This window comes from Fukomys damarensis, unplaced genomic scaffold, assembly GCF_012274545.1.
Source record: "Fukomys damarensis isolate Sample0158 unplaced genomic scaffold, DMR_v1.0_HiC HiC_scaffold_23, whole genome shotgun sequence".
NCBI lineage: Eukaryota > Metazoa > Chordata > Mammalia > Rodentia > Bathyergidae > Fukomys > Fukomys damarensis.
This window is the reverse complement of record NW_022900935.1, coordinates 53960256-53975629: the sequence shown is the minus strand read 5'-3', so window position 1 is coordinate 53975629 and position 15374 is coordinate 53960256. Positions and strand designations below refer to the sequence as shown.

At 33.4% G+C, this 15374-nt stretch overlaps 1 protein-coding gene across 1 annotated transcript in view; it reads left to right on the top strand.

The window, feature by feature from the left end:
• Positions 1-13480, top strand: part of Abca5 (ATP binding cassette subfamily A member 5) — a 73881-nt gene extending 60401 nt beyond the window's left edge. Inside the window, exons 30-39 of the mRNA XM_010640575.3 lie at positions 2562-2679; positions 2776-2867; positions 3910-4085; positions 4350-4425; positions 4539-4633; positions 5591-5710; positions 6889-7038; positions 7543-7622; positions 8880-8935; positions 9689-13480. Coding sequence (XP_010638877.1) covers positions 2562-2679; positions 2776-2867; positions 3910-4085; positions 4350-4425; positions 4539-4633; positions 5591-5710; positions 6889-7038; positions 7543-7622; positions 8880-8935; positions 9689-9796 — 1071 coding nt within the window. The 3' untranslated portion in view covers positions 9797-13480. The remainder of the gene's footprint in view (positions 1-2561; positions 2680-2775; positions 2868-3909; positions 4086-4349; positions 4426-4538; positions 4634-5590; positions 5711-6888; positions 7039-7542; positions 7623-8879; positions 8936-9688) is intronic.
• The last annotated feature ends 1894 nt before the right edge of the window (positions 13481-15374 follow it).

Genomic DNA, 15374 nt, shown 5'->3' with positions numbered 1-15374 from the left:
TGTGGATTAAGTGGGTTTTTCTGTATACAGCATATTGTAGAATTTTGCCTTTTAATCCATTCTGCCAGCGTGTTTCTTTGATATGTGAACTGAACTGAAGCCATTAACATTGATGGTTATAACTGTTATGTGTTAACTTTTCATTGTCATGTTTATTTCCTGTTGTTGGTTCTTTTATTTTTTATTTTTCTCCTTTTTCCCTTTAATTTCTTGCCTTGCCTTGTATATTTGCTCTGTTGGCCATTATGGAGTTGTGTTTTTTATTTTCTTTTTTATGATATTGTTTAGAAATGTTTGGAGTGCCAGTTTGGTGTTCATGAAATTTCTCAGGTGTTCTTTGTCATGGAAGTATCTTATTTTCCCATCAATTTTGAAAGATAGTTTTGCAGGATACATCAGTCTTGTTTGGAGGTTGTTTTCTCTTAGGATATCAAATACTTCAGTCCAGGCTCTCCGTGACTTGAGGTTTTGTGTTGAAAAGTCTGCTGTGATTCTGATGGGCTTTCCTTTGCATGTGATTTGTATTTTTTTCTCTAACTGCTTGTAGTATTTTGTTCTTCTGTTGGGTTTTGGGGATCTTGATTATTATATGTCTGGGTATACATTTTTTTTATCATGACTAGTTGGAGTCCTATATGCCTCACATATCTGTATGTCAAATTCTTCCCCTCTGAGAAGTTTTCTGTCATTAATTCTGTGAACGGTTTTTTATTGTCATTTGAACTTTCTCCTGCTACTTCATAGATTCCTATCAGTCTTACATTATTCTTCTTTACATCATCTAAGAGTTGCTGGATTGATTTCTCATGTTGCCTTACTGTTTTTAAGAGATCTCTCTTTTCATGGTCACTGACCACAATCCTATCTTCTGTATCTGAAATTCTATCTTCACATTCATTCATTCTACTTCAAATGCTTTCTGTAGAGTTTTTAATCTCCTGGATATCTGTTTGAATCTGTTTCATGGATTCCATTTCTTTCCTGTGTTGTGTTTTCATGGTTTCCATTTCTTTCCTATGCTGGGCATTCCATGGTCTCTCTCCACCGTGGTCTGAGCTCATCTGTTTTTTTTTTTTCTTTTAATCTGTTGCTGTTGTAGAGTCTCTAATCATGTCTTTCATTCTTCTCACCATCTCTGTAGTTGTCTGGGAAATTATTTCTGTTTTGAATTTTTCTAGAACCTAATTTATCTTTTTTTTTTTTTTTTTTTTCTTTTCTTTCTGTGCTAGTTCAGACTGTTCAGATAGTTGACTGTCAGACTTTTCCACCTCATTTCTCCCAGAGTTTACCTTAGGTGAGGAGGAAGTCTGTGTTTGTGTCTTGTTTTAAATGTCTTCTCACTTCTATTTTTGTCATTGGTACTGTCCTTGGTTTAATTCCTGGGTTAATACTTCAATCTTCAGATATAGCTGGTCTTTAGGTTTTGAGTCTCTCATGTCTCTGAGGCAGTCTAATTTTTCATTATGCCAGGGAGGACAACTGATTAGATCAATCACAACACCTTAGCTCACATGATACAATCAGCAACATAATAGCATCAAACACAGCTTAGAAAATGACAATTTGTGGTAATTATTAATCTGTCTTCTTTAACTGTGTTATTTAAATCAAAATCGAAGACCAGTCCAAAATATGTTTATAGTGAATAAACTGTTCAATATAGCAACTTTACCCTTCAGGATGGGAATTTAGAAGCAGTTGGGGAGGGATGGATACATAGGCTAGAGAAAGGTTAGAAGTGAGGTCAGAGGACACAGGAAAATCACACAGACTGTAGGGAGCTCTTGAAGAGAATAGAAGAAGACAGAACAAAATACACAGGGTATGCCTCTGTTGATAATAGACAGCATGGGCAGGAGTGTGTAGGTAAGTCTCAGCAACTGTACCACAAGGTTCAGGCTGATTTTTGGCTGCAAGGCCCAAGTTGAGATCTCTGACCTCCTGCTGCATTTAACTCTGCAAGATTGTACTTCAGGTTGCAGCTGTCTTTTCCCTGAAGTTAGACCAGATTCCGATGTGAGATGCTGGTCCCTCTGACTTACTATGGTGGTGTGGTGTGTCTTTGTCACAGATTTTCTTCACTTTTCCAGTGGCCTTCAATTTTTATCTAGGAGCCTCAGAGAGGCCTTCTTTCCTTGTTCGTGGTGGCAGGGGGATGAACACTACTATATTGGTGCCCAAGCAGCTGGGCTCCTCTGCCAAGCTGGGTCAAAGGGACAGGCCTACCAGAGGGTTGAAAGCTGCAGCTGGGCTCTCTGGTGCAAAGGGAATTTATTCTTTATGTATAAGTCATATTAAATGTGAAATGGTAAGTTCCCAATGTTTAATAATTTATGTGAAAAATATTTTTTTTTGCATCTGAATCTGTCTGAAAAAATCTTTCATTAGAAAAATAGTTTTGTCAGCTTATTTTTAAATAAGCCATGATTTCAGCCATAAGTGGAAGTTTATTTGTGTACTACCCTCTTAGCAAATACAATGTAGACATTAGGTATGTTCAGCCTATTGTGAAATGACATGTGTTTTTTTACAACTCTTTTTAATTCCATTGCTCTTATTAGAAACCAGCCATTATGGTGAGCAATTTGCATAAAGAGTATGATGACAAGAAAGATTTTCTTCATTCAAGAAAAGTAAAGAAAGTGGCAACTAAACACATCTCTTTCTGTGTGAAAAAAGGTTTCTGTTTTTTTTCTTAAATAAATTTTACAGAAGAGTAATTTCCATTTTTAGTTTGACTTGAATATGATGATCTTTTTCTTTCACTTTCTTTAGGAGAGATCTTGGGACTTTTGGGTCCAAATGGTGCAGGCAAAAGCACTATTATTAATATTCTGGTTGGTGATATTGAGCCAACTTCAGGCCAGGTATGATATATCAGGGGGAAATATGTTGAATATCATTTATATTTTTAATTAAGATAATTTAATGGCGAATTCATATTTTGATGCTTAAACTTTGGTTTTTAGAATTTTTAGTATTGCCTAATGAAATTTTTTCTGATTATCTCTGAAAATAATATACATACTGAATTCATAGACATATAAGACATTCCTTGTTTAACAACCAAATCCAGTCCTGAAACTAGGTAATTAAATGAATCAGTCACTAACTGAGGAAGTCTATATAGTATGTACATTACAATATTCAGAACAAAGGAAACTCCAACTAGTGTACTGTACAAAGAAAGACTTTGAAGATCTATAAACAAGGTATACAGAACTGACAATTTTTAAAAATGGGTCGTAAGTCCAAAATTCATTTAACAGGTAGATTGTTAAAGGGGGAAATTCTATCTATACAGTATTTATGCCATGATGAATATTACATGCCTGGGTGACTTACTCACCTACTTAATGGAAGCTCGTTGTATTAAGTTCAGGAGTTAAAAGAGCAAGTCATGCCCCTCTCATCAGTCAGTTTTCGGTGATGAGCATGTCACTAATACTCGGTGGAAGCTGTACAAAATTATCCTAATCCTGTTTCCTGTTTCTCTTCGTCTAGCTTGCTTCACACAAGCTATATTGATTTACTGTTCTCCTGGGAAAAACCTGGCATCAACTTTTCTTTGGGTTTTTGTTTGAGCTGTTGGCTGTGTAGCTATATCTATTTCCTAGAAATTTAGTTGACTAAATTCTCTGAAAGTTTTGGCCCACACCTTCTACCGAGGCCCCTAATTTTTCTAGTTAAAATAGTGGCTTGTTTTACTACCTAATTGTGCATTATAATCCCCCTTTCCAGCTGTGTCACCAACCTCCAGCTTAAATGTGTCCTTCTAGCAACAAAAAGTAATAAAAATTGACCTGATAACACTTTTACTATACACAAGGTTTTGAATTAATCTACTTCCTACTTTCTTCATAAAATAAATTAAGTGAAAATACTAAAAGTTGGTTTGTGTTTCTGTAGGTATTTCTAGGAGAGTACATGTCAGATGCAACTGAACAGGATGACTCTGTGAAGTGTATGGGCTACTGTCCTCAGATAAACCCACTGTGGCCAGATATTACATTGCAAGAACATTTTGAAATTTATGGAGCTGTGAAAGGAATGAGTGCAAGTGACACGAAAGAAGTAATGAGTCGGTAAAACAACAGTCTTTAGGGCTCATATTACTTGGGGAAAGGGTTACATTTCACATTTTTACAGTTTTGTAATGTGTTGTTATGGATCATTTTTATAAAAATGATATTTCCAAGTATTCTCAATGTCATGATATGACATTGTTTTTTCTAGAACAATCGTGCTGTTTTTACTAACTGGTCTAGAAAAGGTGCCATTAATCAACACAATTTATATTTATATTTATACATATCATGGTGCCCTCATTTGTATTGTTAATTTTTCAGAATAATAAATGCACTTGACTTAAAAGAACATCTTCAGAAAACTATAAAGAAACTACCTGCCAGCGTCAAGCGAAAGGTACTTTTGTTAAGCAATGCATATATCTATTTTATTGATAGGTTAGTACTGTTGATAGATTCCTTCTAGTGAAGGATCAGTAGTACACCTACCCTCTTTTTCGTTCTCTCTAGTTATGTTTTGCTCTAAGTATGCTGGGGAATCCTCAGATTACTTTGCTAGATGAACCGTCTACAGGTATGGATCCCAAAGCCAAACGGCACCTGTGGTGAGTATGACACTAACGACAGCTGAGACAACTACATTGTGTCATATTTTAGAATAATGAAAAGTAATTTTTCATTATAACTAATAGTGTTACATTAGTGATATGTACATCTTGATTTAAAATCCCATATAAATGCTAAAATAGTATTAAAATTAAACATTTAGGTTCTAGAGATTTTTTACCCTTTTTAAAGTTTATCATATTTTCATAATATTTTACATATAGAACAGATGCAGTTTATAAATGTTCTGTTGTCTGAATAGTTTTCTCTCTTTTTCCCAGTATTGGGGATTAAACGTAGGGCCTTGCACATGGTAGGCAAGGATTTTCCCCCTGAGTTACATCCCCAACCCTTTTTAAAATTGTTTATTTTGAAACATGGCTCAAGCTGGCCTAAGACTTTCAATTCACCTGCCTCACATTCCCAAGTAGATGGGATTATAGGCATATACTTCTGTGCCCTGCTGTCTGACTTTTTCAGGCTTTTCTCATAGACATTTAACATATAAGTTCATTAGTAATATTATCTTAAATTTATGTTGCAGCTCTTTCTGATAATTTAAAGTATTAATTAGTTTGAATAATTATGTGAGCCTTGATTTCCATATCTGTAGAATATAGGTTTAGTTCAGATTCGTGTGTAGGTTTCCTTAAGATTCTGTGGTATTTTTCTTTTAATAGCAAAAGGCATCAGTTTTTATAATTCATTTGTTGTTATGTATTTAACACATATAAACATATAAACAAGTCATGAGATTTATTTCTACTTAACACACTTTCAAAAATGAGAGAAAATAAATAGTATAGAAAAATCGTACTTGGGAATGTTATAATAGCTGCAGACACTGAATATTTGGTAAGTTTTAATCAACCAAAGTGACCAAATTGTTGTATTTTTAAATAAACATTTTCATTAACAAGTATATTGCTTTTTTAAGTGATATGTATGTTTTATAGGCGAGCAATTCGAACTGCATTTAAAAACAAAAAGAGGGCGGCTATTCTGACCACACATTACATGGAGGAGGCAGAGGCTGTTTGTGACCGAGTGGCGATTATGGTAGCAGGCCAGTTAAGGTAGACATCTCAGCAGCATGCTTATTTGGGAAGAGGAGTGGGTAGATTTTGAATGTTCTCCTTTCAAAAACATATGGTTATATGTCTTAATTTAAATGTTAAAAAAATTTCCTTGAAGTTAGAATCAGTGTTCTTTTTTTTTTGGTTTTTTGAGACAGGTGTCACTATGTAGTTGAGACTGACCTGGAACTCACTATGTAGCCCAGGCTGGTCTCGAACTCAGAGCAATCCTCCTGCCTCAGCCTCCTGAGTGCTGGGATTACAAGTGTACGCCACCACGCCCAGTTAGAATCAGTTTTCTGTTAGATTATTTGGAAATATGTTAAATTTTTCCCCAAAATATGGCTGTCTATTTGCATTTGGAATGGGCTTAATTGTTTAATAACTTACAATGTTAGTTTCAGGCAATAATATTTGTTATTTAAAAAAAAATCATTAACCTTTGTATTAGATTATAATGCAAAATATAGAATAAATACCTGAGTTCATAATACTTGTATAAATGATTGGATACATAAATAAATGTGGGAGGAGAAGCAAAAATCTTCCTTCCAGAAGGATTCCAAATCATATATGTAGATAAACCCGTCACTCCCATCTAATCCTGACCAAAACATTAAACATACCAGATTGTAGGACGTGAAAACATCAGACCGGTACAGTGGTCATGAGGAAAGAATAAGAAATGCTCTCTGAACATTAAGACTCTGAGGAGACATGACAACTAAACAGTGTGGCACTGAAACAGTCCTGCAACAAAAACAGGGTCCTGTGTGTTAAACTAGTGAACCCAGATAAAGTCTGGAGTTTTATTTATACTAATGTAATTAATGTCGGTTTCATGATTTTTGAAAATGTACCATGGAATAGAAGATGAAAATATGAGAGGCCAAATGTGGTGGTGTAGGCCTATAATCCCGGCATCCGGGAGGCTTAGACAGGAGGATCCCTGTGAGTTTGAGGGAATCCTGAACTGTATAGCAAGACCCCCACCCCCTGCCAAAAATGTTAGGCTGAAATTGGAGGATAAGAAGTATATGATGAAAATATTATCTCGTGGTAAGTTTTCTGTAAGCGTAAAAATATCACCCTAAAATGGCAAAAATTTAAGTGGTAATTTGTTCTTTGAAACTGTCAAGCCACTTTATATCTCCTTTTTGTTCGAAAAATTACTTTAGATGTATTGGGACAGTACAACATCTAAAGAGTAAATTTGGAAGAGGCTACTTTTTGGAAATTAAGTTAAAGGACTGGATAGAAAACCTAGAGATAGACCACCTTCAAAGAGAAATTGAATATATATTTCCAAATGCAAGCCGTCAAGAAAGGTAAGAAATTTGAAATGTAATTACATTTTTTATAGAATAATAATCATAAAAGATTATGTTAAAGACTAGGAAAAACATTCCTTTTAGTCCATGTTATATATATACTTCTACTATAACTAATTAAGTGTTAATATCTGTATTATCCCCAATACTGAATTAGTGAAATTTAATATTGTATCTTTTAATATTTCATAGTATGTATGTATGTATTTATTTTTGCAATACTGGAGAGTGAACCCAGGAACTAATAATGCATGCTAGGCAAGCTCTCTGCCCCTGAGCTGTTTTCCCAGCTCTTGTGTTTAAACTTTTTATGGTTCTTATTCAGTAGTAATAATAGTTATTTTATTGTTCATGGAATTATTTTATCATTTCAAACAGTTTTATTAGAATATTTTGCTTTTATAAAAATAGTTTAATTTTGAATTTAAAATATTTTAAACTGTAGCCTTACAACCCAATAGTAGCAATTTTTGAATTTTCCTGAATTTATCTTGTTTTCAGTTTTTCCTCTATTTTGGCTTATAAAATTCCTAAGGAAGATGTTCAATCTCTTTCACAAGCTTTTTCTAAGCTGGAAGAAGGTGAGTAGTATTGAAAAACATTGTAAGTTAGCTCTCAATAATTTTTTTTTTAAAGTTTAGAACTGAGGAGTCATTTTATTGTGGAAACTCTGGCAAATAAGTAGATGCTCTTAAAATACAGATAAATAAGAATGCCAGGGATTTTGTAGAAAACTGTGTGGTGGTATAAACCTTTTAAAATTTAGTGGGCATTGCCATGGCTTTCACATTGCAGGTCTAGAAATGATTAGCTTTCTCTAAGCAGTTTAGTCCAGCAGTCAGAAGAATGTGTTCCTTGAACCCTTTCTTCCTGCTGGACCGTAGAAGCAGCAATGGTATCAGGACTCTAGTGATAGAAGGGCAGAATTCACTGTGCAGGTTGACACTCCTCAGTTTTAAAGAAGCTGATTGAATTTCAAAAAGTAAAAAGTAAGTGATGGGTAGGATAATTATATGCTAGTGGCACTAGCAAGAAATAAATTCTTGGCTTGGGTAAGTGTTCACGTAGAATTATTTTAGGATGTTTTAAAACTGAATAAGATCATTAATACTTTTCAAAATGAATATAGATTTGTTGTGATTATTTTTATATGAATGCTGCATATGAAAAGATTTTCCTATACACCTGGAGCTCCATAACAGATATGAATTAATGTTTTTTTAGCCTAGGAGCACTAATTATTTTTATGTATAATATCTTTTGTATTTTACATATCATTACTATTCGATGTAATCATTGTCATATAGTAAGATAAAGTTTTTTGCTTTCCTGGTGATTTCTTTATGATTAAAAAATACCCGCTACTCAGAATTAAAGAAATCAATATAATAACAGACATTTGGTAAAATTAGATTGCAAAGGATCTGAAATATAGAAAATCTTACGGAGCTAAGATTGGTATTCAAATTGTAGTTTAAGAGGCAAGAGCAGGCTTTAGTGGAGTTGAGGAATGAGAGATACAGAGCAGGGATCAAAAGGGAACATGGAAGAAAAAAACGAATAACGAGGAAGAAGATAAAGGAGGGAAGGAGAAGGTAACTTAGAGAAAGTGAATGAAAAAGTAGCAATAGATATAAAGTACATAGGGCTAGAGAGGAATTATGGGCAAGGGGAAGAGAAAGGAAGTAAAACAGGAAAATAAGATGTTTTGGGGCTTCACGTTTCAGTGAGTTGTTTACCAGGGTCTTTCAAACAGATATTGTAAGCTAACTTAGTAGTTATTACCCTTTTAATCTTTTAAAATACTGATAACTAAAGTAATTCTCATATTTTAATAGCTAAACATACTTTTGCAATTGAAGAATATAGCTTTTCTCAAGCAACATTGGAACAGGTAATATAAAGTTAAATTTTCAAAAATTACTTTATAGTGGAAAGTAATAACAATTGTTTGGGCTTATATTGGGGAGAAATTATGATATTATTGTAGAATAATTACAAAATAATCTTGTGTTTAAGACAGGATCCTGCTGTGTAGATCAGGCTGGGCTTGAACTAAATGTAATGACTGTGTAGCCCATACTGGCCTTGAACTCACCATGATCCTTCTGCCTCAGCTTCTCAAAGGCTGGGATTATAGGCGTATGCCATTCCCCCCAGCTGCTATTACAGAATAATCTTAAACTTTGTGTAATTTTAAACAAATTTAAATTCTCCATCTGCTTTGTTTTTTGCAACTTTTTAATTTAAAAGAGTGGTTTTCCTTGAAATCATTTTGGGTGTATGTAGTATGGAATAATTAAACTAATTTCAAATTGCTTATTTTGCATAGCTCAGTTTTTTAGTTTGGTAAAGAAACTGAGTCATGATGGTGGCATTTCATATTAAGATATCTGAAATTGTTTAAATATTTATAAATTTTTTTTATGACAGTGCTACTTTATGTTAGCAAATTTATTAATCTTCTAAAGACGTAATCATTTTTGCATGTAGTTAATGGAGATAACTTATTTTGTTTGAATAGTATTAATGTAATAAATTTTGGTACTTGTTTATATAATTAGATATGGCCTTATACCATTTTCTGATTTAGTAAAAAGTTCTCTGAGATATAGAATACTTCATTAAATTATTTTCTTTTGTGTAGGTTTTTGTAGAACTCACCAAAGAACAAGAGGAAGAAGATAATAGCTGTGGAACTTTAAATAGCACACTGTGGTGGGAAAGAACACGGGAAGACAGAGTAGTATTTTGAATTTTTATTGTTCAGTCTGCCTACTGAATTTTTTCTCCACTTTAATTTTGGTTTTAAAACTTTATTCTTTGATAGTAACTGGGGAAACATGAGCACATAGGATTTTCCCAAGTTCCTTAATATAAATACTGTTGTGGCAGTTTTACTTTTCTTTAAATAAACTCACGTATAGATTGTCAACATGCATGAATGTAAAGTATATTGACCTATAGTATGTCATACTTTTCACCATTCAAAAATAGTGCTTCTGAATTTATGATCTGAAGTAGTTATAGAGTAATTTTGATTTGAATAGCTATCTTTATTTTTGTTTGTATCATCTTGTTAAATAATTATGTAATGTCCCAATCTAAATAAAAAGACTAATACATAACTAATTCATAGAAAATAGACATAAAGCATTATTAAATTTTTTTGCTTTTCCTTTTCAATTTCTAAAAGAAACTTTAATGAAAATTGTCATCCTTGAATGCTAAAACATAGACTTTAGAGTCTCAATGTAGAGTTTGAGTGAAGAGCCATCCACCAGGTGGCAGTCCTCAATCAATAAATGAAGTGAGACCTTGTTCCAGGAAATGACAGCACATGTAATTGGTTAGGCATTTAAAGTTACTTTTCTTTTGCTTACAGTAAAATCCAGAAGTGTTTCAGTTATATAATTTAAGGAAGACTGTGGTCTTATCTTGTAGTAGTCTGATTCTTTGACTCTGTGGCCAGAATGACTTGTCTGTAGAGTGGAAGAATTAATCCATGTCTTCTCTCAACTCCTCCTAGAAGATATAATTACTTTTTGTTGCCTTGCAAGAAAAGGTCATATTTAATTTTATCATTGGCTAAGATAATTTGTTGAGTAATTGTTTGTTATTGTCAAATTTTATTATTTATATCTTTTATGAGATCAGAAAATAAATAAATCTACTAAGTAAAACTACAGTTATTTAGTGACTTACCTCATAATCATTTGGTACATGATGGAATATAAATAAATTCTTTCAGGATTTAAATTAAGGATAAAAATGGAGCATACATAATTCTCCTTAGTAAGAACCAGAATTTCACTCTGTGACAAGAGTTGAGGTTAAGGTATGAGCAATGTAATTTTAGTATACTTATATAACCCTTTTGTGGACTATAGATAAGAAATAGAGTGATCTATATGAACCTGTATTTGAGCAAGATGTATGGAATTATTAGCTTTGCAAAATAAATATATATTAAGAGTACGGTTACTGTATTATAGAAAATTAAAGAACAACAAGAAAATGAGTTATTTAAATAGCTAAACTTTTCAGAAATTATTAATTCTTTAATGTAGGTAAGATTCAGTAAACTTTTAGCCCTATCATGTAGTAACACATCTGTGATTTTAGGCTGCAGCCGCTGTTTTAAAATAGGATTTTCATCTCAGTTGAAGGGACATGACTGATAACTTTCCTCCATTGCTTTGGCAGTTGCTGTATACATTCCTAAGGATACCTACTTGACCAGCCATCTCAGAGGTCCTCTAATCTAAATGTGCCATTTTACAAATCTGCTTAGATTTTACAACCCAGAGCTAAGTTCTCCGTGTTAGATGGATTTAGCAGTGGTGCACTCTTACATCTAGCTAGTTCACTACTGCATGACAAGTACAGTCAAGGCATATTTGACTTGAGAGAAAATCTTTACCTTTGTAGATTAATAAATAGCACACTGTGCTTTTTAAGCAAGTCTTTGCTAAATGGTGCCCCAAATTTAAAGAGATGTCTTCTTTTTTATTTGATACTCATATAATATACAAGTACCCAGGGGCCTTTGTTTTGGAATGTGATTTTGTAACTATGAGTATGTTTGAACTCTTACACTCAATATAAGCAACAAAACTATAATTTATAGTTTACTAGGGCAGTCAATAAAAAGGTAGTTTTTTTAAAGAATTTGACCATTTTAAGAAAGATGTGTTACTTTAAAACAGACCACAACTCATAGAAAGTTATGTTTTTCTGTATAGATTTGGTTACTTTCATTTTTACATTTGAGGTTGAGATTATACTGACCAATCATATTCTTATCCCTTTATTTAGTTATTTTCCTGTTATTATAAATGAATGCATGCTCTTATAACTATTTGTTAGAGATACTTGATTTTTTTTTTGGTTTTTGCACATTCAGAGTGAATTTATTTTGGTCACAAATTATTTGTCAAAATATTTTGTTCATATTTTCATAGTAACAAAATCTTTGACTCAAGAAATATAATTTAATTATTAGGAAAGCAAGGATAATCAAACTGGAAAGAAAAGGAGACAGAAAAATCAAGTAAAACATTTACCATTATTAGTATATAGTTTGTGTTTTTCATATGTATTTTAAGTTGTCTTTAGTTACTGATCTCAGAACTTTTTTCCATGTTAAAACATGTAAATAAAAATAAATATGTTTGGCCAAAGATGGATAAAACAGCATCATCCATCTACCTTATGATCAAATTTTAAAACTCGAACAAGGCTTTATTGAATGAGTGTGGTCACTGAAAAATAAGGCAAAATTCTGTCTGTAGCAATGAAGAAACAAATCAGTTCTCACAGTAGAAATATGAATGTACCGTGCATTACATTTTGCCAGCTCTTTATTTTTTTTTTCAGTTTTCAGTAAAATGCTTTGGGTTTTCTTTAAAAGCATTTTTTCTTTTAAATCAAAAAATATCTTAAGTCAGTCTTTTGATTTCCATAATTAAAATATTTTTGTAATAATTTAATTCAGCAGACATTTAAACTACTCTTACCAGCTACAAGTTCTTTGTATAGAAAGGTGACTATCACTTTTGGCCCCCTAAGATTTTGTAACGTAGAAGAAGGAAAATAGGTATTTATATAACTAGCTGTAGTGACAAAAGCTTTACTGGTAGAAATGGCAGTGTTCTATAGGAACACAATTATAGTTTGGGTAAATGCTGTCATTTTTTTTATTGCTATCACATTATTCTTTCAACATTTCATTCTGATGTGCTTTGAATTTGTTAAAATACTACCCTGTATTTTCATGTAACATGTTCAAATAGGCATTAATTTTTGGAAAACAGAAATGTTATTCTTAATGTATTTTTATATTGCTAACATTGATTTTTCATTTCCTTTCTTGAAAAAGCATATTACATAAAATGAAAGAATTTATTCTCAGGTTATTTTTGTATCAGCTATTCTTATAAGGTAAAAATTTACTTATTTTTTATTCATAATGTGTTATGTGTAAGTAATTCTCAATGCTGCCCTTAGAAAAATGAATGTGCATATATTATCAAAAATAAGCTTTAAGAGCTGAAAATTTGACAAATGATTTTGTATACTGAAATGGAATCTTTGTTATTTAGTGTTGATAATTGAATGAGTGGCTCATATTAAAATTGAAGCAAAAACCTGGCATTAAAATTGCTAGTATTTTTTTAAGTATCTGAGGGGAAATTTCCAGTACAGAAGGAACATTGGCAGTAATTTTGTTTCAGTTATCATTCAAATTTTAAACCTGAACTAGGTATGTTTATAGATCTTTTAATCTTATGTGCTTTGTAGAAATAGAAAGCAGTCACTAACATTTTATTACATTTAGCAGACTAAATAATCACCAGTGTTTCATATTACATGCATAGTTTACATGTTCCCTTAGATATTTTTTGTCGTTGTTGTTGTTACCGGGGATCAAACTCAGGACCTTGTGCTTACAAGGCAGGTGCAGTGCCACTGATCTAAATCCTTGACCCCCCAGAATTTTTAAATGAAATTGAGCCAGGTGTAGTGGTTCATGCTTCTAATCCCAACTCTTGGGAAGCTGAAGAAGAGGATTATTAGGAGTTTAAGGCCATCCTGAACTACCAGGCAAGACTCATAAAAACCAAAAAGGAAAACAAGTTGATTCTTTTAAACACATAGGAAATACTTTAATTCTTTCTTTCATGTTACTTGGGATTGAATGTAGAACTTTGCACTGAGCTATATCCCTACCCTCTTTTTATTTTGAGAGAGGGGCTCACTTTTTATTTTAAATTGGGCAGGCAGGACTTGAACTTGCCGTCTTCCTGGCTCATCCTCCTTAGGAGCTGGGATCACACACCCCTGTACCTGACAGTACTTTAAATTTAATGAACAGATTTTTCCAAGCACCTGAACAACTCTTGGAAATCAGGGTCTTTGCCAGAGTAAGGAAGCCTGACGATTGAGACTCACTGGACCAATGAATTAGTTGTTAAGGAACTGAAAAGACAAATTGTAAAATTCACTGGACCAGGTGATTATCTCTGGGAATTCCTTGTGGAGAATAAAAAGACAACTTTGAAACAAGAACCATCCCTTGGAAGTTTGGTAATGTAGAAAAAGAAGCACACAATTAAAAAGTTTTCCAAAAACAGTATCACAGAGTCAGAAGACCACCAAAATCTTGCCATGTGATACTTTACTAATTTCTCTGCACCAGCAGAAGAGTGCTGATGTTTAGAAGCTTGAGTCATTCCAAATCCTTTGCTTATACTCCAGGTCCACAGAATAGCTCATTGTTGCTGGCTGTCATGGATACTGTGATGAACCATCTGCGTTCCTTTTTAGGAACAAAGAATTGTTTTTTCTCCAACTGTGAGAGTATTACCAGAAGGCGATCATTATCTGTCTGCTCCCTTGGGCAGTCTTCAGAAACCAATATAAACCCCTTTCAGAATCTGCTCCTGTTTACCTTCCTTTTGGCTATTAGGTCAAAGACAAGGGATAGATCATAAAACAACTTGGCCAAAGCCATGTTGTTCTTCCTGAGATAAGAAAGGAGCTTTACTCATAACAACTTCAGGTCTACCTTTATCTGTGCACAGGAGCTAGGATAATGTGCTTGGAACTGGACTCAGAGTGATCAAGTGATGCACAACATGTATTCTAGGAGGCTGAGGCAGGAGAATCATAAGTTTAAGCTCATCCTGGGTAAATTACTTATGAGACCCTGTCTTTAAAAAATTTTAAAAGGTCAGCGCAAAGGTCTTTGGTTCAATCCCCGTAACCCCCCTCCAACAAAAAAATAGTGCAGAATTGGACAAGTGTTTATATATTTGAAAGCAGTCTCTTCTGACATGGAGAAATTTTAACACCATAGCAAGAAACCAAGAGCTGGTATAAAAATCCTGCATGGACAATGCAGTGGCCCTTGCGGTGTCACATATGAATGTTGAAAAGCTGCAGGATGTGATGGCAAAAAAGATGAAAAACTTGGAAAATTGGGCATGGCTGAATGCGTGTGCTACATGAAGCCAGTTAACAATAGATAATGAAAATTAAAGTAACAAGGATGCCCTAGTGAGAGAAAACCATCACTAAATTGGTGGTGGCCCTATGAGCTGATCCTGTTACATCATGAGCAGTGTCATTATAGTATTTGGTTGTCACAACAATGGGAATGATAAAATCCCCATTAATTGAGCATGGTGGGCAGCATTTAAACATCAGAAATGACACACACAATTATTGTAGTTTACAATGAGGAGTCACTGGGTGCATAATAACTCTGCCCAAAGCCCTGCATGGAGAGACTCAACTTAGTAACCATGGTTTCTAATAGAAAAACCACA